This window comes from Eschrichtius robustus, chromosome 14, assembly GCF_028021215.1.
Source record: "Eschrichtius robustus isolate mEscRob2 chromosome 14, mEscRob2.pri, whole genome shotgun sequence".
Classification (NCBI taxonomy): Eukaryota; Metazoa; Chordata; class Mammalia; order Artiodactyla; family Eschrichtiidae; genus Eschrichtius; species Eschrichtius robustus.
In genome coordinates this window covers 83,247,443-83,274,490 of record NC_090837.1, presented here as the reverse complement: position 1 = coordinate 83,274,490, position 27,048 = coordinate 83,247,443, and the positions used below count along the sequence as shown (strand labels likewise).

Below are 27,048 nucleotides of genomic sequence, written 5' to 3'. Positions count from 1 at the left end.
TCCCACCACTCACTACAGAGTGGTTTCATCTTGGGCTGATGACAATCTCTCTGAACCTCAACTTCCTCACCTAAAAATGGAGATAATTATTCCCTCTTCATAAAGGCAGACTCTGATGACTTCATATCACGTTCCATGCACTGGGCCAGCCAACCTGGAAGCACTCAAAATAGTCTGTAAATAACTTAAGAGCCTAGGCTCTCACTCAGCTCACAGCTCTAAAACTTACTAGTGGTATACAGACTTTGCAACTTCTCTTTCTTGCCGTGTTTTCCTTATCTGCAAGATGGAAAGAAGAATAGGGCCTGCGGCATAAGGGCTTTTGGGAGAATCAAGCGAGCTCCTATGTAGATAGGTCAGGCCATGCCTGGCACATAGGACGCACTCAATAAACATGAGCTATCGTGACTCGCTCCCCTCCTTCCTTATACCCCATTTTAGGAAAGCATGACTCACGGACCCCAAACTGCACACATCACTGTGGCCAAACAGCAGGACTCATCCCTGCCACATCAGAAAGTACCTAAAAGGCTCCCTGGGAAGTCAGAGCGGTCCCGCCGACCCCACCTGTAACTGCCCGTGAAGAGCCCGGCCCACCGCCTCTACTTCTCCTGTCCGGAATGACAACCACATGCTCCCCAACCCATGACTCGTGCCAACGGCTCCATCCTGACCCTAAGACTAAAGGGTTGGTGCAGGGTCTTGACCTTCCATTGCAGCCCCAGCTCAGCCTCATGCCCCCCAAGCAGAAGTTTCTATATCCACCACCACAAGCAAGTGTGTTCCCTTCTGTGGGCTTTGAAGCAGTGATTCTGCAAAGACATCAGCATCAAACGGAGACCCTTCCTGCCTGCCATCCCGCTGGCTCCCTGAGATGCTCTTCTGACACCAGCCTTCGTGCTCGCTTCCCTCAATCCCTCCTCCACGCTCACCTTTTATCAGAGTCCTAGGCGGGCCTCCTCCACTGGTCTACACAGACCCTTTGTGAGAATTACAAAAAGCACCTACCCTGGATGGCAGGGTGAGGGAGATGCCTGATGAGCTAAGGGCACCTCTGAGAATTAGAAAAAAGTGACCCTTCCTCCAGGCTGGCAACCCTGCACCACAGCTTAGGTTCTATTACTAGATTCTACTATTGAAGTCAAGTCAAGCAACTGCCATGTGCCAGGATCTCTCTGGGCTGACAAACAGGAATAAGAGCTACAGCCTCCGAGCTGAGCCCGGGGCTGGAGGGAGGGGGAAACTTGTGGAACCAGGACAGCCTAGGCACAAGAGTTGTTTTCTCTTCTTGGGCTGGGGAGCCCAGCAGAGGTGCTGCCATGTGAACTGGACCTGGAGAGCTGGGCGAGCAGTGCCAGAAAGGATGTAAGCAGACTCCAGGCAGAGGGGGAAACACCCGCAAAGGCAAGAAGCAGCACGTGCCACGGCGCACTTAGAGGAAGGTGAGTTTTCAGTGAAGGGGCAGGAAATGGAGGGAAGGGGGGAAGAGATGAGGTCATCATTCACCCTTTCCGTAAATATTTCTTGAGAATCTACTACGTGCTGGTATCGTGTAAGGCAGGGAGAGTAAAAAATAAATAAAATAAACCCTAGCTGTCAGAAGCTAAAAATGTAGTCTGGGAGAAAGAAATAGTTATAATCGTAAAACAACAACAGAGGGACACATAATACTTCCAGGTTGTAGGGCATATGAAAGACGGGAAGTAATCTGCTGGGGGACTGAGAGGGACCAGCAGAGGAGATGACAGGCCGAGCTGCCTGGCAGGTGAGGGTGAGGACAGGGGTGCAGAGGGGCGGAGGGAGCAAAGACAGAGTGTGCTGTGTATAGGGATGAGCAGGGAAAAGCAGGCAGCGGCAAACCAACCAGAGAGGGCGTGGCACACTGCCTTACAAAGGGATGCGAAACCTCCACCTTAAAAGGAAACTGGGATTTCAGCCCACAGGCGAATGCAGATCCAACCAGGCAAGGAGGGGATTTATCTGGCTAGGTCTTCGCCTCAGCTCAAACGCTCTGCAGCAGGCTGAAGAGTGGGAGGTGTGGACATGTCGGTGGGTCACTTCAGAAAGCGAGTAGCGACAAACCATCCACCAGCACAGCATCCAAGGGACCTCCCAGGTGGCAGTGTCACCTTGATCCCTTAACGCTGCACTCTGTCCCACGAAGACAACCTGTTTCCAAAATAGAAGTGGGTACCCTCTTGTATGCAGTGTTTCCAGCATGATTTTACTTCCTTTTTGATGTGTTATTGGCGTTTTACACATGGCCTACTTTTTGAAAGAGTCTGATTTTCTTTTGGCCAAGCTTAAGACAGCAACAACAGCAAACGCTCAAAACCCTTGCACAGCATTTTTTTTTTCACAGTATAGATCTTAACAGCTGGATGCCTCTGACCCAAGGTGACCACCGTCTCCATCTACATCCCATGTCCTGACATCCCATTTGATTAAGCATTTGTTGCAAACAAGAGTGTCCCTTGTTTAGATGACAGATTATAGGATTGCCCTTCTCCACCTGAAGGTAGGGTCCAAAAGAAAACATCTTTCTCTACTGCGGCAATTCTCCACACAGACCAGCTGCTGAGAAGTTCCAGGGGAGCAACAGCTCAATTATCAAATCTTCTTCCAACAAAGGCTCTTTTTTTTTTTTAAATACCTGCACTGCGAGGCTTGTGGGATCCTAGTTCCCCGACCAGGGATCGAACCCAGGCCCCAGCAGTGAAAGCGCCAAGTGCTAACCATGGGACCGCCAGGACATTCCCAACAATAAAGACTCTTTTAATAAAGTGAGACTTTGCTGGATGGAAGCTGGAAAGTGATCCTGTGTCCTCAGCACTGGATTGGGACAGAGAGAGCAGGTAAGGAGAAGGGCATTTCAGGTGCGCGGTGAGTGGAAAGTTCTTTTTTTTTTTTAAGGCCTGGGCAAAAGAAAATCAGACTCTTTCAAAAGGTAGGCCATGTGTAAAATGCCAATAACACGTCAAAAGGGAAGTAATATCATGTTACAAACACTGCATACAGAGGGCACCCACTTCTGTTTTGGAAAAGGGTGGTCTTCGTGAGACCAAGCTGAGAGGGAGGCCTAGATGCCAGGGCCCCGCAGATGCCAGTCCTCAGAGCTGGAGCCTCAGGCAGCCTCTGCGGGGCCAGGAGCCCACCCAGGAGTGCACTGCTCTACCCTCCAGCATCACCTACTCCGACCAACACGCCCGGCCCTACCCCACCCTCAGGCCACGTGACCCGGGCAGCCTCCTTTGACTCCAGAGACTGTAAATCCGTCTTCCAGCACATCCAAGCCTGTATGATTTCTCCCACTTCCAAGTGCCTGACGCTACTGCTGAGGAAAACTGTCCTTCCTCCTCCATCCATCAGGGCTCCCAGTGCCTACCCAGCCCTCCTTCTGTGAAGTGAGAATCAGGGTCCTGGAAGACACAGAGGTGGAGGGAAGATTCAGTGACAGGCTGGGGGAGAAGGGGGGCCTGCCGGCCTGCGGTTCGGAAAGACACGGAGAAAAGGGTCTCACTCCAGGGGACGGCGCAGAAGACATTACAACACCTGCCACACTCACGGCTACTCCCCCAGGACACGTGAGCGCTGCCAGCCAACTAGAGTCATCTTGGGGTTCTCCCTGACCCCAGCCCGCCGGTGACGAGGAAACTGCTCTCCTTGCTTTCTGCTAACGAACTGTGACACAGGTGGGCTGAAAGGATGTGCATGAGACAACGTGGAAGAGACCGCAGGTCACCAGGCAAAATAATGAGGCAAGAACCGGCGCCACTCTCCAGGGAGACGCCAGTGCGGCGGGACCCTGCATGGTCACCTAACCCTCCAACTGGCACCCACTCACTGGCAAACGGGTCCTTTGAGCACTCTGGCCCCTGAGACGGGGAGAGGGAAGGAGGCAGGCAGGCAGGCAGGCAGGGGTGTGTGTGCTGAACTTATTAAACTAAGACAGTGAAGGGCAGAACGCAGATTCAGAGCTCCTGGCTCATTTTCTGGCACTTGGTTCGTGAAGCCACAACACTATTTCTCTTTCCACTGAACATCCTGAGGCATTATCTATAATTCCTCTCAACCCTGCCCCGAAGAAATAACTCTTCCTCTTTTCATATAAATGGTAACAATTCAGATCTGCCTGGCTCTTTTATGATTTGGAGCCCAATTCTGCTACCAATTTTAACCTCAGAGCTTCTGAACAGGCTAAAAACCACAATCTGAATCAATTTCATTTTTTTTAATGAAGGGTTTTGGATAAAACAAAAATGAATCAAAAGAAAAGTGACTGTAATATTCCAAATCCAACTTCTTCCTTCCAAACTCTAACATTTGATGCAAAGAGCCAGTGAGAGCAACAGGCATCTCTGACATAAGAGCACAATTTACCAGCCAGTGTGCAAACATTGAAATTTAAAAACCAACTGACTCAGTCCTGTTCTTGGCGCTCTGTGTGTTAAGCAATAGAAGAAAGATGCTAAAAAGATGTCTCTGTCTCCAATAAACGTCTAATTTAGTAAGAGGCAAGTGAAATGCTAGAGCATTAGCACAGGCGCATGGTAAACCACTCAGGGTGGCTTCACAGTCAAATGAGAAAGAACCTGCAGGTGGGATGTGCCTCCCCTGCCCCTCCCCACCCCATCACCTGCAGCTCAGGCTGATGGCAGTGCCCCAAAGCATGCGGTTTCCCAGTGACACAACTCAGAAAGCTAACCCTCAGTTAGTCATTTGGGGTACACGTAAGCATCAGAAATTTAAAAAAATATTTCCCTGATATTGAACGTGCATCAATTTTACTTATTTACAGGCAGACCTCGGAGACACTGCAGGCTCGGTTCCAGAGCCCCGCAATAAATCGAATATCACCATAAAACGAGTCACACGAATTTTGGGTTCCCAGTGCATATACAAGTTATGTTTACACTATACTGTAGTCTATTAGATGTGCAGTAGCATTATGTCTTTTTTAAAAAGTGTAAATACCTTAACTTAAAAATACTTTCTTGCTAAAAAATGTCAATCGTCGTCTGACAACACAGGATTGCCACAAACCCTCCATTTGTTAAAAAACAGTATCTGGGAAGCGCAATAAAGTGAGATATGCCTGGATTTATTTTTGCTCGTTAACGCAAATCACATTAGTAACTTACCGACTTCTTTGCTAGACAAAACTCAAAATGGTCATGTTAACAGGACAGAATATAAAAGAGGTGTGCCGACCAACGGCAGACAAGGGCTTCTGAGCGGTGTGGGGAGGACGAGGTTAGCTGGACAGAACGAGGCCTCATCACTCAGGGTCTCCAGTGTCAGGCTGAGGCCCTGAACCCGAGCGTCACTACAGGCAATGGTCCCAGAGACTCACGGGATGACCCCGTGTTCCAACGTGGTGACTCTAGCAGCCAGCACGGCCCTCTGGTTCAACCCCATCGGGTACCCAACTCGAAGAGGGCGCTGAGCAGGGACCGGGGGGCCTCATATGTGACTGGATTTAAATAGTAACCTTTCCTGTTTCCATTCAACAGGGAAGTTGGACTACATCATCGCTAATATATCCTTTAGGTCAAAAGCTCAAAAGGGCTTGGCTTTCCTCTCCGAAATCTGGTTCAAACCTTAGTTCCAAGCAGCTCTAAACCTCACTCTGCCACCACTCCAGCAACTTAAGGCGACACAGTCAAGAGCCAGCAGGGGTGACTGAAAGATACAGGGATACCAGGTGCCGCACTCAAAATACAAAAGCTGAAACAGCCAGAACGATGAGGCTGCGAGTGCTTCCGTAAATGCCACAGAAATCACCAAGTCTCTTAATTCCAAAATTACACATGCCAAAAAATATCCAGCTCTCCCAGGAACAAAACAATACTTTGTTTCCCTCAGCTAGGGTTGTTTTTTTTAAAAAAAAAAAAAACCAAAAAAACAAAAAACAGGAATAAATTAAAATGAACACAGACATGTTCTCAAACTTATTTTTCTACTGCAGAAAAACAAACATCTGAATCTAATTTCCTCATGAAATCAACCCGTAGGAAGGCCAAGCCTGCTAACTGCCGCCGTGACACAAGTTCTACACCCCTGCAAGAATGTGGTCCCTGAACCAGCTGCAGCATGAGCACCACCTGCTCAATCAGGAACTCGGGAGGCAGGGCCCAGCAATCTCTGCTCTAAGAAGCACCGCCCCGCCCCCGCCCTGTCCGGGTCCTTCCGATGCACCTGAACTGGAAAAGCGCTTGCTTAAACTCTCTTCAGAAGCCTACCAGATAAAAAAAAGCAAACAGGGGCTACCCTGGTGGTGCAGTGGTTGAGAATCTGCCTGCCAATGCAGGGGACACGGGTTCGAGGCCTGGTCTGGGAAGATCCCACATGCCGCGGAGCAACTAGGCCCGTGAGCCACAATTACTGAGCCTGCGCGTCTGGAGCCTGTGCTCCGCGATAATGAGAGGCCCGCGCACCGCGATGAAGAGTGGCCCCCACTTGCCGCAACTAGAGAAAGCCCTCGCACAGAAACAAAGACCCAACACAGCCATAAATAAATAAATTAAAAAAAACCCAACAACAACAACAAAGCAAACATACCTGGCTCCGAAGATGTCCTTTTTGGCGAGATCAATTCCAGAAACAACCTTCACTCTGAGGATACGGGACTCTCCCTGTTGGACAGGGAAAAACAATAGTTTACAAAATGGACTTTCAATCGATCGTTCTCTCAGCCGATATGCAAAGTCAATGATTTCTCTTTACGCATAGGCGATTGTTCCTTACGCTGAAGTTCAAAAAGCAACATTCCAGCTCTGAAATCCTGCAACCCTAGACATTTAGAGCATCCAAGTTAATTAAGCTCAAGTTTAATTCAAACTAGGTCATGCAGATCAATGATTCCTGCCACAGACAGGAAATATTTCCCAGCTGTACCAAGAACACAACCGCACACACGAAACCACCTAGATAAATGCCCAAGCGCAATAACATACCATAAATTTCATAAATAATTCCTCCTTTGAAGTTAATATATTTGTGTGTGTGGCCTGAGAGAGGAATTTCACGTGGTAAAATATTTCCTCAAAATTACGGTTTCAAAATGTTGGTGCTGGCAAACAAAAATAATGTCTCATTCCAGTAAAAAGAAAGAAAAAGCATCATCCTAAATGGAAATCACCCCAAAAGATCTCAGAAACCATTCATTCATTCATCCCATCCACCTGCTTACTTATTCATTCCAATATTTTCTAAGCAGCTCCTATGGGCATTGAGCTTGGACATGGAATATAGACATGAATATGCTGATGGTCTACTGAGAGTGATGGGCAGACGATAGCTCAGGACCCTGTGATGGTGCCATGCCAGGAGAAGTCTAGTCTAAGGGCTAAGACATTCAGGAGAGATGAGATGGCTTAGGGGGAAGGGCAGGCAGAAGTCCAGGATAACTCTCAGATTTCCAGTTTGGGTCACTAAGTCTTACCATAAATTGAAATAGAGGATTCAGTTGAATTCAAGGTGCCCTGTGAAACAACCAGGTGGAAAAAAAAGAGATGACTAAATAGATAAATGGGAGAGAGATCTAGTCTGGGCTAGAGACTTGGGAGTTATCAGTGTAGAGCTGACAGTTGGTAGGTAGAGTTCAAGATCTGTGAAAAGTTATCCAAGACGAGTGAGAAGAAAAAATGGCTAGGGGTGGAGCCCTTGGGGACCCAAGTGCTGAGGGGCAAGAGAGAAGTAATATGAAATTCATCTACCCAATGTGTTTAGTCAAGACATAGGTGAGGGAAAGAAACCCTAAATGATCTGTAGGTTATGTCCTGTCAAAGGAGATAAAGGCAGGGTGAAATAAAACATGGAGCGAAAAGGGTGCTGAACCTTATCAATTAGCCGCCCAGATCAAGCACACATACAGGCAATTGGAACCCATGTTTGAGAACCTTTACTTTCCAGGATCCTTCATCCTTCCAACCATCCACCCCCGCCATAAGGCTGCCCACATGCAAACACAGCAAGGGACACAAACATGTGTGTGTTTATAATTCCCTTTCAAAGGAGGCCTGCATTCAAGTCTGGCAGGATTTAATATGTTTGGCAACCTTCATGAAAGGATTCAGCCAAGCCAGAGATAACTAAAACAGGACCCTACTACATGGTTTACCAAAGCTCCCAGGGTTACATGCTCTTCCCTTGGTCCTTTAAGCAGGTGCTGAGTGCCCTCCCCTTTCTCTTACACACTCAGCTCACCACCCGTCACCAGGGATTCTTTCTTGGCACATTATCTAGGCTAAGGCTCTTTTCTGTTTCTCATAGCAGGCTGTACCCCACAGCCATCATTTGACAGCTCCTATGGCCTACTCAGCTCAAGGAATACCACAGCTGAAGTATTTTTACACATGGATCAAAATTTGGCAACACACCTGTGGACAGTTCCTAGTACACCTGGGAAGAGCTTATGACCCACTAGTGCCCATAGCACACCAATTGAGAACCATGGGTTAAAATAAAATCCTCATCTGCAAGGCGAAGGGGTTAAGACTTTACTTGGGGGAATAAGGAATCATTCAGAAGAAGAAATGAGGACAAGGAACAGCTGGAGAGGAACTTATTTTTTTCTGTCTCCCTGCCTCCCCCATCCCAACTCTCTGCCCTTCTCACCAATGACAAATACTGCAAATCAGCAATTCTCCCAGACACCACTGTGCAGAGGGGGGACAACAGCTGGAACCCCTGGAGGGTGGATACTGTTAAAGGAAAGCGCTACAGCTCCAGGCCCGTCCTTGATGCTGGCTGAAGCAGATGTGTGATCTGGCAGCAGAAGGGTGAAAGGACCTTTGAGGAGGAGGAGGATGGAGGGTCTACAAAGCAGTAACTCTTCCAGTGACCAACTCAGAGCAACACACCTAGTCTTGCACTTGTGACTGATGTGGGAGCAATAAAGAAGGGACGGTGTGATGAAAACCAAACTACAGTCAATCACAAGTCACGGAGGAGAAGACAAGAATTCTGGTTAGAAATTGTCTCTTTGTCTCACAGCCCTTGGGATTCTCGGAAATCCTGGGCAGAATCCTGGCCTTTCCACCAACTCCACAGGGGGCTCAATGAAACCTTGTCTGGATTCTAAGGAATAGGATGAGCCCAGCTAACACCCAGTTCCCTTAGGTTTAACGTTGGGTGAATGTTCTTACATTGGACGGACCTACTCTGCAAAAGCATACATTTTAAAAATCAGGGAACATTTATATGAATAAATGAATAAAAATAAATTTAAATGAAGGGATACCTAGAATTTTTTATGGAAACTGATTTATTCATTTAGTAAACATGAACATCTGTTCTAAGATCTGGGGATACAGCAATGAACACAGACAAAACTCCCACCCACCCCCTACCCCTCCCAGCCCACCTTCCAGTATTATTGAGAGTGTACTATACCAGACCCCTCAAGTACATGGGGAAACAAATCAGGAGGGTCTAAACACCTTAATATTTTATACATACACCCATTCAGTAAACAAATTCTCACCTAGGAATCAATCCTAAGAAAATAAAAATAAAATAAAAAATCCATAAAAATCCCCCAAAACTAGCTAAACGGAGTCATCAAAGCATTTTTTAATTTAAAAATGTAGGGGCTTCCCTGGTGGTACAGTGGTTAAGAATCCGCCTGCCAACGCAGGGGACATGGGTTCAAGCCCTGGGCCAGGAAGATCCCACATGCCGCGGAGCAACTAAGCCCATGCACCACAACTACTGAGCCTGTGCTCTAGAGCCCGTGAGCCACAGCTACTGAAGCCCGCATGCCTAGAGCCCATGCTCCGCAGCAAGAGAAGCCACCGCAATGAGAAGCCCGCGCACCGCAAGGAAGAGTAGCCCCCGCTCGCCGCAACTAGAGAAAGCCTGTGCTCAGCAACGAAGACCCAATGAAGCCAAATAAATAAATGTATTAAAAAAAAAAAAAAAGTAAAAAGCCACAAAAGTAGACAGTTAAATATTCACGGCAATTCCGTGCAACGGGCTATAACACTGTCATTAAAAATACGTGAGAAACCATAAACAAGACAAAAAGACAACCCTCAGAATGGGAGAAAGTATTTGCAAAGGAGTCAACGGACAAAGGATTAATCTGCAAAATATATAAACAGCTCATGCAGCTCAATATTAAAGAAACAAACAACCCAATCCAAAAATGGGCAGAAGACCTAAATAGACATTTCTCCAAAGAAGACATACACATGGCCAAGAAGCACATGAAAAGCTGCTCAACATCACTAATAATTAGAGAAATGCAAATCAAAACTACAATGAGGTATCACCTCACACCAGTTAGAATGGGCATCATCAGAAAATCTACAAACAGCAAATGCTGGAGAGGGTGTGGAGAAAGGGGAACCCTCTTGCACTGTTGGTGGGAATGTAAATTGATACAGCCACTATGGAGAACAGTATGGAGGTTCTTTAAAAAACTAAAAACAGAATTACCATATGATCCAGCAATCCCACTACTGGGCATATACCCAGAGAAAACCGTAATTCAAAAAGACACATGCACCCCAGTGTTCACTGCAGCACTATTTACAATAGCCAGGTCATGGAAGCAACCTAAATGCCCAGCGACAGACAAATGGATAAAGAAGTTGTGGTACATATATACAATGGAATATCACTTAGCCATAAAAAGGAACGAAATTGGGTCATTTGTTGAGACGTGGATGGATCTAGAGACTGTCATACAGAGTGAAGTAATTCAGAAAGAGAAAAACAAATATCGTATATTAACGCATGTATGTGGAACCTAGAAAAATGGTACAGATGAACCTGTTTGCAGGGCAGAAGTTGAGACACAGATGTAAAGAACAAACGTATGGACACCAAGTGGGGAAAACCGCGGTGGGGGTGGGGATGGTGGTGTGCTGAATTGGGCAATTGGGATTGACATGTATACACTGATGTGTATAAAATTGATGACTAATAAGAACCTGTTGTATAAAAAAATAAATAAAATTCAAAAATTAAAAAAAAAAAATGAAGCAGAGGTCCTTGGGGGGGGAAAAGAAAATACGTGAGAATCTGTCAAGACCTTCATTCATCCCACAAGTATGTACTAAGTAGCCACCGCGTGCAGGACTCATCATCTGGGGGCACAGATGGGAGCAAGATGGAGTTCCTCCCGCCTCAAGGAACCCACACTCTAGAAAACAGAAAGATGGATTACAAGCATATACCAACAAACAAGCCAGATGATTTCTGATGGTGGTTGAGTGCTTTGACAACAACATGACAGTTAAATAGAAGTAACTAAGTAGAGCGAGAGGGGAGGCTATCTATGACTGGAGGTTAGAGAGGTGACACTGAAGCTGACGGGTGATGGGGTGGGGGGAGTTTCACTCAGGGATGCTGGCAAGTCCCACCGCCTGCAGAGGGCAAGTCCAAGGGGAGAGTCCAGAGGGAGGGAGGGCAGCATGGCCGGTGGGGTCAGAGAGCCGAGGCGCCAGCCTCATTAGAGGGTGGGCATTAATGCAACCATCTTTGGAAAGTTTCAAGCAGGACAGTGATAAAATTTGACTTCAGTTTTTAAAAGACCCCTTCAGTTGTTGCGGGTCAGCAACTACAGGCGAACAAGAACAGAAGCAGGAAGACCAGTTATAAGAAGATCTGGCAAGAGACAGTGGGGCTTCACATAGGGTAGAGATGGAGAGGGGACCAGATTTTGCACACAAAAACATGTTCGAAATAAACGATTTGGGTTTTTTTGAAAGTTTCAAAACGGTTTACACAACTGAGTTAGAGAGCAGCACGTGGTTCAACAGACTGTTTCCCTTTTCGACTCGAACCTGCAACTAGACCACGTTTCCAAGCATAAATTGCAGTCATGTGACCAACTTCTGGCCAATGAGATGTGGACAAAAATGATGGACACATTGTCAGGACAAGGTCCTCCCACTCACCCACCTCCATTCTCTTCCCTGTTCCCCTGCTCAGTGGAGAAAATCCTGAAGGCCAAGAAGGGGGAACTCCATGAAAGGAGAGGAGTGGAATAGAGCATCCCCTGCCTCACCCTGCCCCGTCCACCACCACCTACTGCCCCTTCCCAGACAGTGAAGCGGAAATAGACTAGTACAGTTTATTCCCACTGAAAACCGAAGGTCGCTTTAGCAGTTAGCCTGCCCTCGCATACAATACAGTCTCATTTTAAAATAAATATCAATTACATATATGTACAGGAAAAGCCCTAGAAAGGATGATGATAATAGTGATTACCTCTGGATAATGGATAACACCTTTCTGCATATTTGCATTATTTTCCTTTTGAAACATTAAATATTTTTGTTTGGAAACTACATTTTTGTAGAAACTTCAGGAAATACATAAGAAAAAAAGGAAAAATTTAAAATCACAGGCTTAGGCAAACAGGCTTCCGTATTTCTAAAATGAATAAACCTTTTGTCATAAGAAAACACAGCTACATGTTGTATTTTCGCCAACTCACAAAGATATAGAGCTGCCTATTTGGAGGATGTGAAAAGGGTTCTCTTATGTAATACGGAGGCAACGGCTGGGAGATAAAAGGTAGAGAGGGCCTTTATTGAGCGCTTACTATTTACAAGCAGCTGTTGCAGGAAATTTCACTTTGCTCCAAAGTTTAGGGGCAGGAGAGCAGGAAAGAGAAGGCTACTCTATAAAAATAGTTTTTTACACGTGGGTTTCAGACATACAGCAAAAACCTCTTATCTTTGTTTCCTCCAAATAACAAGGCTGCACACAGATAAGCAGCGATCGTCACTCTTTAAGGAAACACATGACCAGGTCTGTGACTAATTTATCAGATGCAACGGGCCCCACGCCGAGCAACTGTACTCTCTGAAGCATTTTATTACTTTCATAAAATCTATGCATGACATTTTGGTCCCTGGTTATGACTCTGTAGAATTAAATATTTAACTAAGGTGGCTTATGACAATAAAAATATTATTTGGCAATGGACTGCATAAGGCAGAGAAAGCAAGGCAGAGAAGAGGTGAGGCCAGATAACCACAGTCTTTCCCATGACTGTCAGGGGCTCCTCCCGTTCTATTCATCAACTGCCCTGCATTGTTATTGTGTAACAAGGAGGATTCTCTGCAGTTGACAGGTGTTTTTCCTTCCCACTTAATTTTCTAATTTTTCATCAAGACATTAAACAAGATAAGGTGCTCAAACCATAAATGAGTGGCACAGAGGAAGTCCATAAGCCGGGTGGTATTCCGAAGGCTCATTTTGTTAAGTCAGCTGTTTGCAACTCGGCAGCCTGCTCATACAAACTGTGTGTAAGTGGTCACCAGATTTCCATGCCCACCCACAGAACCTATTAAACACATAATCTATCAAAATCGTTCCTTTGGTAAAATAAATCTCAAGTGCAACTCAACACAAGACACTAGGATTTACCCTGAATCTGCCTTGAGAAGATAACTTTTATATTGATATTTTATTCCCTATTCTTAACCACGGCAGATTCCCCCCACCCTCCAAAAAGAAAGTTGATCTCTGGGTTGGGAACTAGTGTTCTCACTCCATAGGGATCCACTGTGACCCCATGTATCACACACATACCAGCTGTCCCTGTGGAGGAGGAAGTCCTAAGCCAGGGGCTTACATCTTGATTATTCTCCCCTAAATTAATTTATGTCTTTACCGTCCAAATTCTACAGTATATTTACAGTTCTAGTTACTACCCATGACACCAGCAGTAACCACTTTCCAGATTAAAAGAGACAATTGATATTTTTTGTACCACTGAAATATCTAAGTCCTATATAAGTCAACTAATTTTAGTTGCTTTAAAAAATAAAACGACATATGGGAAGTGTCCACATAGTGCCTGCTACCCAAGAGATATTGTTAATCTCCCCATTCCCACCTGGCTCTCGCCCTAACTAGGAGACAAGACCCTGTTCCATACATTTTTGAAAATTTCCTACACTGACCCATCTTCCCCCAATCACCCCACATTCCTGTCATCTCCAACTCTTGTTATATCCTGTCCTCTTTACCTTCTTTCTGCCTCTTCTACCCCAATTCCTGCCCCCTAAACCTTTTCCCCTCTTCACTCTCTTGAGGGGTTTCCCAACCTTACACTGCTGGTAACTTTTCTCTCTCTCTCTCTCTGTGTTCTCCACTTTGACCTAATGACACATTCAACCAAAAAAATGTGTTGAGTGATTTATGTTCCAAGGAATTTTTGCTAGCAGGAAGGAGGAGCACAAAACCGGACAACATGCATTCTTCTCTGCCCCTCGGGGCCTTACAGTCAGCTGCAGAGCTTAGTACACACGTACCTGAAATATGCCTATAATACAGGGGTGAAACAGAGGTGTGAGATACGTGTGGGGAGAATAAAGATAGAGGATGGAAAATGAGAGCAGCCCAATACCAAGCCTACACATCCAGCTCAAGCTCAGATAATACCGATGACAGCGAACAGCCCGCACCTACAGGACCATCCACAGTAGCTGTTCACCACTGTCAGGCCAACACACAACATTTGAAACTAGTGGAAGTCCCAAGGATATCAGTTCCGGAAAAAGCTACAGAAACATAGGATTCTGTGCAACCTAAATTTCTTAACCTCTACTAGATTACAGCCATTCTTAATGTCAAATGGAAAAGTTAACAAATGGGAAGAAGTGAAAGGATGGCCCTCCAGAGCAGAGTCAATTTTAATGCACAAGGTGACTGACTTTCAGAAATTATGTTGTGTGGCTTTAAAATAGGTCCATGAATTCTTGAAATCCCGTTCTTCAGGAGGCAGGGCTTAATTTCTCTCCCTTGCTGGGGGTGGATTTGGTGACTTCTAACAGACTGTGGAGGAGGTGACAGTGTGTAACTTTGAAGACTGGGTCATAAAAAGCAAAGCATTGTGTCTCACTCCCCCTCTCAGATCACTCACTCTGGGGGGAACCAGATGCTGCCATGTTGTGAGGACGCTCAGGCAGCCCGATGAGAAGAAAGGTCCATGTAGCGAGGAACTGAGGCCTCCTGCCAACAGCCATGTGAGTGAACCGTCTTGGAAGTGGGTCCTCCAGCCCCAATTTAGCCTTCTGATGACAGCATTCCTGGCTGACATCATGACTTCAACCTCATGACAGATCTTTGCATGCTATGTGCCATCAAGGCATGAGTCAGAGCCACCCAGCTAAGCCATTTCTGACCTCTTGACGCACAGAAACTGTGAGATAACACACGCTTGTTGTTTTAAGCTGCTGAGTTTAGGGATAATCTGTTACACAGCAATAAAGAACTAACGCACGTGGAGAATCCCATGCAATAATGGGAGTCTGATTCCTCTCTTTGCTAAATTGAGATTTTCCTGCGCATTAGGACAATGTTTCAATACAAGGAAAAAAACACCAGTGAGAAGAAAGACTATTGCCTGTATTTTCTATCACGTAAAAAGCAGTGGCATTTTTAAGGCAGGATTAATAGAATTTGGTTGATTTGCTCAGTATAAGCTCATCGGCTATATTATTTTAAGTAGTATGGAACCCCATGCCCTGTTAGTACAGTCAAAATCTGAAACTGGGACAACTCCAGAAAATTTCAGATATATGATCATAAGGATGACATTAAAAAAAAAATTCCAGAAAGAATGGTGATAACATGAGTGTAGCTGTGAAACTTACATTTGCCTTTAAAAACCAACACTCATTTACATTCATCCCGTTTTCTTCATTCGGCAGCCTCAATTTGAGTTATCACTAACAGCGAGATGGTCCGTCAACCAACTAACATAGCCTCAACTGTTCCTTCTTCTAATAGTTACTGGGTACCTGTTATGTGCCCGGCTCTATGTCCTTGCCATTGATGTGTGGCAGCTTCTCTTGTCCTAATTCACCTGCTGCCTCACTAGCCCAATCTTTCTAAAATGTCTGTTCTCCCTTGCTCCAGTGGGACCTCCCCATGGACAAATGGACCCTATTAAAACTCCTCCCTGAAGGGTCACCACAACCTGCTCTATCCCCAGCCTACCTGTGCTCTTCATGGGGACCTAACTGCCCTCCCCTCTGCACCTGCCCAGACAGCACCTATTCACGCCCTATGGTCTGCTCAGGTCCATGTGGTTATTCAACCAAAAGTGCTTATTACTCTGTCGTGAAAAAAGTACAAGGAATAAGGAATCAGTAAGACAGTTCGCACCCACAGAAATTCACTGTCTATGTATCAGGAGAACAACATACACATGTAATTACAAGATGACATGGTAAGTTTAATAAAAGCAATAGATGGTATTCTGCGGGAACTCAGAGGAGGAAGAAATTAGTGTTCATGTGACGGGTGGGGAGAGGGAAGTAGACTAGAAGGTTGAGTAAAGCCCCAGATGAGTAAGAATGAGGAGAAGGGAAAAGCATCCTTTCAGACAAAGAGAGAAGCACAAGGGCACCTCCAGATGGAAAGAAGGTTAGTGAGCAGGGCAACGGGGGAAGGGAAGAGTTGTCCCGGCCTGGTTTCATCCTCTGTGCTGTGCAAGGCAAACACGATTAGCAGGTGAGGGACAGGCACGCCAGGTGACAAGCAGAGGACAGAATGAAGGGAGGTGGGTCCAGAGAGGAGGACAGGGAAAACAAAGACATGGGCTGCTACACTGTCTGACAGGTGAGCAGCACAGTGGCCCTGAATGAAGGATATGGGACTGGTTCCAAAGCTATTGCTGGGGGAGCAGCACGGACTGGTGACAGATTGGCTTTGCAAGACAAGGAGACGGCATCGCGTCAAGTTTCCAGTTTCGGTGCTACTGGGGGAAGATGCTGTCAGATGACAGAAAACAAAGGAAGAAGAGCGGGTCTGAGGCTCAGGGAAATAAAAGGACTTGGGTTTCTTGATCTGGGGTTATCTTTCCAGTGTGCAGGTAGAGATCTCCAAGAGGCTGTCAGAGGTCAGAAACCAGAACTCAGTCCAGAGGTCAGGAGTGGACCCCCAGTGTGGGAGGCCCTGCCTCTGAGCCTGACCTTCAGACTGACCATTTATTCTGGTACTTAAGTCATAAATCACTGTCATCTTTTTTTTTTCTTGTTAGGTAAGTCTTATTTTCTCAACTAAACCCCATGGTTTCACGGTCCAATATGGTAGCCACTACCTACAAGAAGCTATTTAAATTTAATTAAAATCAACTAAAATTCAGTTCCTTGGTAACACTAGTCACACTTTTAAGTGTTCAACAGCCTCGTATGCCTAATGGCTACTATACTGGACAACACAGAGAACGTTTCCATAATCACAGAAGGTTCTACTGGACAGTGCTGCTCCAAGGGCACCAACTCAATGCAAGAAGGTAGCAGGATTTGAATTATGTCTCGTGAGAGGGAAGATTGGAAAGAAGGGCAGGAGGGAGGAAAGGACCCCAATTATAACTTAGCACACTGCAGAAGAGTTAAACTATGGAACACAGCTATGTGGAAATGAGACAGGCATTATGGTAATCACGTGTTCTAGGATCAAGATTTCTTCTCAAAGATTAAAGACCAGCATGCAAATTAGGTACCTATAAATTAAGAGATGTGAAGACTAATAAAGCAAATACTATGTAGTGTAGCATGGTCTTCCTGCATCTAGACATTTAAAAAGTCGTTCTATACATAGAAGAATTGCAGAGATAGTGACTTCATAGTGAGTGTGATTAAGATCTGGGAGTTTTCGCTGATGAGGCCAGTATCATAACAAGGTTGCTAAGTCTTGCAAAATATTCACAGAAAAAGCGTTCAGGAGGAAAGAAAAGAGGTAAAATTCCAACAGGGATTCTTGGTCCCTTTAAGAGAATTATGGACCTCCTGGACAATAGAGGCAAAGGGCTGGTGGAACTGAAAACAGCTGAAGGAGTGAGGGTGGCCGATGACCTAGAAAACTACCCAGGGGGAAGCCGGACCAGGCCCAGAGGATGACCCTCAGGAGGAGGAGACCGCAAGCGCGTGGGAGGAAAGCCTTGGAACAGTTCTATCTGGGCAGACTGGCTGCGACCACGTCCACCTGCTCCAGAAAAGCACGGCTGTCACAGGAGACAAATTCCACTAGAATCACATTCGAGCACCCATACAATTTCTGTCTCTTCTAACGCCAGTTCTGCATGGCTTGCCCCGAACCACGCAGGTCTGTCTCATGCTCTCCTTTCCACCCCTCCGACCAAATACTGTTTGGACTGTTTCGCCCGAAAAGTGCTGGCATTACATTTCTTTCTTTTGGTGACAGCACTGGATGTCTCTGTTTCTGACTCTCAAAGAGAACAGAACCATGGCATTCCCAGTGGTCACCACGAGTCCTCTGCGGTTATCACTATTCTATATCCTTTCACCTGGAAATACATCCCTGAAGAAGCGATGGAGGAGCAGGTGGGCTTAGGGGTCAGCGGCAGGCTGAGGAGTTAGCAATGGGTGGAGGCCAAGGTCAGTCACAGGCTAAGTGACATCTGCATTTCCACAGGCCTCACACCTAACATGACTCAAACATACGCCTCGGCAAGAATGCAAATTCTTCCACGTATGGACAGGTTTTTAGACTGGCTCTCAATTAGAAATGTTAAATCCTCGAATGCCTAGAATCCATAGCAATTCAGCAACGATGGGGAGGGGCAGGGAGGGTACCAGTGAACGATGTCCACGAGACGACTGCACTGGCAAGAGTCCCAGCTTCCAGGACATCGCCACTCTCCTCCACTGATTCAAAATTCTCTTTTTACCAGAAGAGTTGGTAAAACTCCACGTAAAAGGTCTTCAAAGAATCCATTTATCAATGGTCTTTTTGTTCCAAACCTAATCATAAGACAGGAAACATTTTAAAATTCCTTTGAGATGCCTGAGACAAGAATTATCTTGTGTTTCTAGCTCTAAAAATGATAATAAACAGTTGCACTTTGTTGAAAGCCAAAAATCATAGCTCCATATCTAAAATTACATATATTTTTATTTTATTTTATTTTTTTTGGCCATGCCACTTGCAGGATTTTAGTTCCCCAACCAGGGATCGAACCCGGGCCCTCGGCAGTGAGAGTGCGGAGTCCTAACCACTGGACCGCCAGGGAAGTCCCTAAAATTCTGTATTTTTCATGGCAGTCATAACTCTGACCTCTCGCAATAAAGTGAAATCTAGGTTTCTGGGGACAGTGTGTAGTTTGGCCGGAAGGAACTGGAAGAGGTCTGAGTTTCAGGAGGCAGGGACTCCCAAGGGTCCCCAAGAAGACATTCCCCAGGTGAATTCCCCATGGCTGAGAGAAACTGCCAGTCATCTCAGAGAAATTACAGACAAATATCAGAGATGGGCAAAGGTCCCAGCGTTGAAAGAAGTGACGAATCACATTATAAATTATACGGACGGGGCTTATGGCAGTTTATCCCTCCACCAGCACCACCAATTGGCTGTTTTTTCTCAGATCTCTTCCTTACTTGTCTTTAGGTGTCAGTTTAAGTATCATGTTTTCTGAAAATGTCTTTCCAGGGCTCCTAGATTCGTTAAGTTCTCCTGCAATAAGCTCCCATAGGACCCTGTATTTCTCCTCTCACCCTTTTTGGTCACTGGCTTTTTAAATTAGCTATCATGGCCAAAGACGAAGCCCTCGGAGGGCAGAGCCTAGACAGATCTCGGGTTCTGACAAGAAGAATGGTCCACGGGCAGCCGCCCAACGCCAGAGAGACACAAGGCAACCACTCCCCTTGCTCAGGACTGTTCTCCTAGACTCTAGCAAAGAGCTGGGCACCCCATGTTTCAGGGGGAATGAATAAATGATATTCATCCAAAGCAATGTTCTAGAGTGAATCACTAAATGTTTTATGAACATTTAGAAAAGAAAAATCTCCAGCAAAGGTTTGCTAAGAATAAAAGACGTGCACACTTATTCCCTTTTCTGAGAAGGTGAAAAGTTCAAGGGCATGTTGCATACTAGTGGACGTGGACCCTGGCCAGCTTACAACCAAAACACACTGTATTCTTCTAGACAAGATGATGATGTGAAGGTGAAGTGACGCTAAAATGAGCTGGGGCTTAGTTGTACCCAGCTGCTCACTCTTGTCCAAAGCCCAATCATTAGAAAACTCCAGGGGTCCTCCGGGGGTTCTGTCACGGGGCTCTATGATTAGCTCCATCCTGGGCCACACTGTGAGCCAGGAAAATCTGGAGGGGGTTATTGATGGCAGGCTAAACCAATTTGTAGTTGATACACACAACCAGATAAAATGTCAGATAACTGGATCAGAATCCAACAAGATTTCATCAGAATGGGTGACGGGCCAAATCTCACAGGATGGAGTTTTTTAGTGGTGAGCGCTGTGTGTGCTTAGCTGCCTGAGTCAATGCTGAGGGATGGAAGAAACAGAATGGGAGAGCATCAAAAGCGGGGGGCGGAATCCTTGGGGTTTTAGTTCATCTTTGGCGCAATATGACTCAACTCTGTGACAGTATAATTACTCCCAGTCCAGAGCAGGGAACGTCATCACACTGTGCCCTGGACCAGCGTTATGTGCAAACCCAAGAGGCATGACTTGGGAGGGAGGTGGTCATTTTGCTTTGTTTTTTTAAGTAAATAGGACAAAATCTACATAATAGAACACTAAGCAACCATAAGAATGAGGATGTTCTCTACGGACAGATTTGAAAATCCAAGATGTACTGTCACATGAAATGGCTAGGTGGAGATGTGGGGTGACGCCATCCTTTACATAAAAAGGAGATGGAAGGACACGTGTGTACGTGGATACACACGAATTATGTGTTTGCGTGTCATAAAGTAAAGCTTTGCAAGGACATCAGAAACTGGTACCACTGGCTGATGCTGAGGACAGAAATTAGTTGGTTAGGGACAGGTAAGAGACAGAAACAGACACACACACACATATATCACTGTATGGCCTTCTTTACGCTTTTAATTTAAAACCATTTACATATATTAACAACTCAAAAAAATTGTTTTTAAGTAGCCAGGATAGTTAATAAACAAACAAACATCACTGGAAGGCTTAAAAAAAAAAAAAAAGAAAAACGGGTTAAACACATTTCTAAGAGCAGATTCTTTCTGCAGGAAGTGGGTGGGTTGGCAGAAACCAAGTCATCTTCTCTTATGAGGCCGCAGAGGACAAACCCCAACCCCAGGAGTGAAAGCTGCAGGAAGGCAGATGCGCCTCACTGAGGGAAGGAACTTCCAGCTGTTAACCCTGGTCAAACACGGAGCAGGTGGCCTCCCGAGGCAGAGAGATGGCCGGTTAGCCCCAGAGCAAGAGAAAAGATCGGCACCTGCCAGAAGTATCACCAGGGAGGAAGAAAATGAAGCAGATGGTCCCTGGCGCCCCTTCCCAACTCTGAGATGCCGCGATTTTAAAAGACAGGCGTATGGGGGGCGGGGGTGAAGAACTCATCTGAAATTTATGCGAGATCACACCCTGCCAGCAGAATGGATACGTGTAACTTCTCTAAGACAAAACAAAGGAGTAAGAATCACAACCCCCATCCACCACACAGCGAAACACAAGACTATTCATAAATCAGGATGCTTCCTGACTCTCAGCCAGTTCCAAAACATCACGAATGAAATAACCATTAGAAATGAACTAAGAGCATTTGTAAACAGTATTTTTTTTTGGTTTGTTGGTGGTTGTTCTTATTCCACAAAGGATTTATGGTGGCTAACTGGCTCTATATGTGATGTTTAAAATCCCTTTATGAAGAATGGCAACACTGCTTCTACAATGGGCTGGTCTTAGAATCATTCCAAGAGTTAACACAAGGGAAGGACTAGGTAAGAGGGCAGGAGGTCACTGATTCAAGGAGTGGCTGAAGTTAGCTTGAATGCTGCAGGAAAAGCTAAACTCAGACACCACGGAGGAGCACAGTCATCCGCTGCAAGGGGAGAGTCAAGATAAATCTCACCCAGGGAAAAGCTGCCAACACAACTGAGCTGTCCCATCAGAACTTCAAGAAGCCACGGCACCCGGTGCCACAAACCTAGGAGATCTGCAGGCGTCAACCACAGGACAGCAGATCCTGCGGGGGGGGTGAGGGGGGGGGGCGACAAGGATAATGGGACTTGTGCAACCACCGGGACCAGAGGCCCAGATAGCAACCCTTACTTCGAACCCATCCCTCCCTCCTCACTCCCCTTCTACCATCGTCTGCGGCTGAAAGCCAGCAGTACACCGTGCATGATGCTCACCTGTAATTTATCTACCAGGTATCTGGACACCAGAGGCAAAACCTTCAGGGTCACTGGCTTCACGTTTAAAAGGAGACAAGCATACTGGCTGTAATGATCTCATGTCGGGCACAACCACTGCTTCTAATAGCTGTACTTCCTTAAAATGTGCAAATGTGTGTTATCAGATTTCACGTTTCAGCTGAGCCTCATTACCCAGCAATGCCCCTTTATTACAAAGACATAACTCATATCAGCAACTCATTAATGAGATAGTGACTCAAAAACTCTATTTCCTAATTTATCAGAATTGTGCTAAATTATTTTTTTTCCAGTTTCTTCCTAAACATACATAAGATAATTTTCAAATCAGTGCTAACTTGGACTTTTTTAAAATTTAAAACTATCAAAATCAAGTTTTCTAGCTCTTTTTCAAACTACAAAATAATCTCAACTACTATGTGGGTGTGTGCTGCTTCGAAAGAGAGGTATAGTGAAGTAATACCAGAACTAAAATTACAAATGTGTTACTTCCAAAAGAACGAGTTCGGAGGAAAAAGAAAACAAGAAGGTTCAGGAAATTTTTTTCAGACAGCTGCAGGAGGCTAGATGGTGTTAGGGAGCGAGTTCTCTGAAAGACCATGTGAAATACATTTTAAAATATTTATTCCTTTCACAGTAATATTTTATGAAGTTTGATTACTTTCGAATGGTCCTAATATGGATTTCACATAATATAGGAGGGGAGAAATTCCAAAAGGAAATAATCCCTTCAAAACTGCTTTCATTTTTTTTTCTACCTACAAATGTACACACACACATCTCCCTATATCTGAACAGCATCTGAAACATAGGAGGTCCTCATCAATATGTGATGGATAACTGGGTATCATGAATAATATTTGGGTGTTACACTGGCCGCACCTTCTGAACATTTGGCAAACTGTTTGCAGCTTCCTGGTTCCAGATGGGGGCTGGGACTCAGCGGGTATTCAGAGTTAGAGCTGTGATCATCACCTAGTTAGGCCCCTTGTGGGTACAGCACACAATCCCCTATCTTCCTCTGCGCCCCACAGTCCTTGCTCTCTGAAACAGAGTTCACAGGCAGGCCTCGCTCTGCACAGAACTGAGTTCAGCTACCACAGAATCGGGCAAGGTGAGGGCCACCTGTGTACAGTGTTTTCATTTTAGGGAACTTTTTTCTTGGACTTAGGGTCTTTTTTAAGGCCCACGTCTCATGTCCATTTCTTCCTTCCTAAGAGTTTTCTATTGAATACTGCATTCATTTTATTGATCAATTTCTATCCGATGCTACTTCTTTCTATATTTTGAAATTCATGTTTAATTTTTTTTTTTTTTTCGGCTGCATTGGGTCTTCGTTGCTGAGCACGGGCTTTCTCTAGTTGCAGCGAGCGGGGGCTACTCTTACTTGCAGCGTGCGTGCTTCTCATTGCGGTGGCTTCTCTTGTTGCGGACCACGGGATCCAGGTGCGTAGGCTTCAGTAGCTGTGGCTCGCAGGCTCAGTAGTTGCGGCTCACGGGCTCTAGAGCGCAGGCTCGGTAGTTGTGGAGCACGGGCTTAGTTGCACCGTGGCATGTGGGATCTTCCCGGACCAGGGCTCAAACCCGTGTGCCCTGCATGGGCAGGCGGATTCTTAACCACTGCGCCACCAGGGAAGCCCAAAATTCATGTTTAATTTTAACGCCAAGCTCTCTGCACTTGGTTTTGACGGTCAATATTTCACAGAGTTTTACCGACTTGCTTCTCCTTTGAATCTACCAACATGCCAGCCTAGGGGACGCCACGTCAACCTCTTCCCACTTCCAAGTGCGATCTCCTCCCCTGCAGCGACACGTTTTATACCTTTCACAAGGCCTCTGCTGTCCTTCAGGACCATCTAGAAAGAGCCTGTTATGTTTATAAGGGCGATTTTAAAGTTTTTAAAATTATTATCAAATGAGAGACTGTAGAAAGACAGGAACCAACCATCCATCCACAGGATGATAAAGCTCATGATATATGACCGGTCCACTCAAAGGAGCCTTTGAGCCAGATCCCTTCCACAGCCTGGACCGGCTCATTTCACCTCCCCTCTCCCCAAAACCCTGAGGATGCAGAGAGCAACAGCCACCCACCCTTCAAGTGGCCATTCACAACCATGGAATTTGTGCATTTCCCACACCGGACCGGTGCTACTTCCCTGCAAGAGTCTATGCAGGAAGAAGTGCCAAGAACCCACAGGGCCGGCATGGAGTATCTTCTTGGAGTACCAGTTTTTCTGGAAGTCGTGATGAATAGGACAGTGGTTCTCAGAGTGCGGACCCCCCAACTATCAGCAACTGCATCACCTGGCAACTTGGTGGAAATGCCGGTTCTCAGGCCCCACCCAACACTCCAGAACGAGAATCTGTGGGGCTGGGGTCCAGTGATCTGTGTTTACAAGCTCCCAGGTGATCCTGAAGTGCAATAAAGTTTGCGAAAGAATATTATATTAAACAAAGCATCATGCAGCAAAATGGGCAATTTGCACCCGTTTTTAAGATCTCCCATTTGCGGGGACAAGCTTAGTCCCCTCTTCCAGGGAAAACTTGGACAGAAACGTGTGAGAAGCGCCAACAAAATTTCTAAATGCAGGGACCCCAGACCTGCACCTGCAACCCTCAGCCCTCCTCCCGCATCCCAGCCCTGAGTCTCTCTCTGAGCCAGCAATGCCGGGAAGAGGAGCTGGGATCTACACCCAAAACTGAACAGGTCCTCAGTGCTCACCTCCTCCCTCTGTTCCGACGCCTCGAAGCTTCCCAATGACTCTTATCAAGAATCACTCTGTGGGAGAGAACAGACACCAAAACATTTCCAACGGTTCCTCCGGCATGGCGGAAAAACGTGACTGTTTCACTTTGAGTGTAATTCTCCATCATGCCTGAGTTGTTTTGTTTATCTTTTTTTTATTTCTCCAAAGAGCGTTTATTTTACTTTCAAAATGAGAAATTAAACTGTTTTCATGAGGAGGTAGAAGCACTTTATGCCACAACAGTTTCTTTTTATGTCACCCCACGTTTACCCAATCTTGCCGATTCTTTCTAGCCTATGGTATAGATGCTCTGACACTCAACTTCATCATATATGTATATATATAAATAATATATTTGAATCGACCTCCCTTCTCTCCCCCCGCCTACTGAAGGATCTCATTCTCTTCCTGTGCTGACGCATCAACACTCCGGCAGCCCCGGTCACCATCAGTCTAGGACTCTCTTGTGACCATGGACCCCCATTCCACCCTCTCTGCTCTCTAATCCCAGAGTCAAGTCCATTACTATTAACACTTGACCCTATGCGTCCAATATGACTCAAACTACTAACCAGCCTAGTCCAGGCTGCCCCCCCCAACACACACACACACACACACACACACACACACACACAACTGTGAGTCCCGTCACCAGTCTACAGCCTTCTCTTTCACAACCATCCCGTAAATGACCATGCTATGGTGATTTCTGTATTTTCACACACAGAAACCTTCATATTTAGTGACCCTCACTGGGCACCTACTACGCGCCAGAAACTTACATTTTGAATTACCGCAACTCACCCCTGACCTCCTGCAACAAACCATGATGCAAAAAAAAACATTAAAATATATGGGTAAAAACAATGGAACTTGGACAAACTCTGCGGAGAAAGAAACAGGAAGAGAACAGGTGGGCCAGGCGGACGGAAACCTGCAGAGCAGTTCTCAAAAGGGTTTCTCCCGTCCCGTGTTTTCTCTGGGGCAGAAGGAGCAGTTCCTTTCCCACAGCCCGGGTCCCAACGGTGTGTACAGACAGGCGTAATTTTCAGAATCATTTTAGGAGAGCACATGAGAGATGCACCTTTGGCAAAGGAAGGGCTCCCCAGAACCAACGTCGTTAGTCACCAGAAAACGACCCTCAGGAAAGTTATGAAATCCCCTGGAGAGGTTTTTAAAAAGGAGATGAGATTCCAAACTCTCTGCCTGGTTGAGGTGGGGCCTGCGCTCCCTAACAGAGTTCAAGTTCAAAGTCCTTTTGCAGTTGGAGGAGGCGGGGATTTACACTAACTTACTTGGGGGAAGGAGAGGAGAGGGGAAGGGACAGGGCAAGGTCACAGTAGACAGGGAGTCACTCCGACTCCCACCCCCACTGAACCAAGGTCCCCCTGTATGGAAAACAGTGCCCTTGGCCTTGGTGCCTGCCAGCTCCGGGCACCATGCAATGACGGCCAGCAAGTGCAGGCAGGCCAGCTCATAAGTCGCCGGTTACCTGAAGGAATGAATGCCTTGTGCCCGCCTCAGAAAAGGAGCTGTCCGTGCACCCTCACTCCCACCCCTCCGTAAGTAAATACTCAAAGCAATCTAACCATCTGAAGTCTAAAATGCATTTTGTCAGCCCGAGTAACTGGTGCTCTTAACGTTCTCCTTCTAAGCACTAGCAACAAAGATTTCAAATTCGTTATAATTTATCAGAAACATAAAGGAAGGTAGCATAGGCCAGCAGGGCAAATGACAGGTAAATGGATGCATTGATCCCAGAATTAAAAGGCACCATCGCTTCACACAGAATGCTATGTAATTCAGCTCTTTATATTTAAATCTTCATCAAATCCTTTAAACAGGCAAATAATGAAGCATTACAAAACCTAAAAGAAAACTCATCTTTCTTCCCAAAAATGATTTAACATTTGTACTCAATATTCAGCATCAGAAAGAGCTTTACCCACATAAACTGCATAGAAATAAATTACCATCCCCAGTAAAGCTTCATTTCTCACTATACAATTTAAGAGAAACATTTCACAGATGCCCGTTTCTTCTTCCTTCAAGAAAACAAAAGTCATAACTTTCATAATGTTCATACATTTTAAAGCCATTCATTTTCTTGAGTTTTTTTCCCCAAAGCAACTTCTCCTTTAAGAAAACCTA

General features: G+C 45.8%; 1 protein-coding gene across 2 annotated transcripts in view; it reads right to left on the bottom strand.

The window, feature by feature from the left end:
- The window catches only part of NEDD4L (NEDD4 like E3 ubiquitin protein ligase), a 338,047-nt gene that overhangs the window by 226,075 nt on the left and 84,924 nt on the right, over window positions 1-27,048 (bottom strand). For both annotated transcript variants that reach the window (XM_068563771.1, XM_068563772.1), the window contains exon 2: window positions 6,562-6,635. In XM_068563771.1, the coding sequence (XP_068419872.1) occupies window positions 6,562-6,635 (74 nt within the window). The remainder of the gene's footprint in view (window positions 1-6,561; window positions 6,636-27,048) is intronic.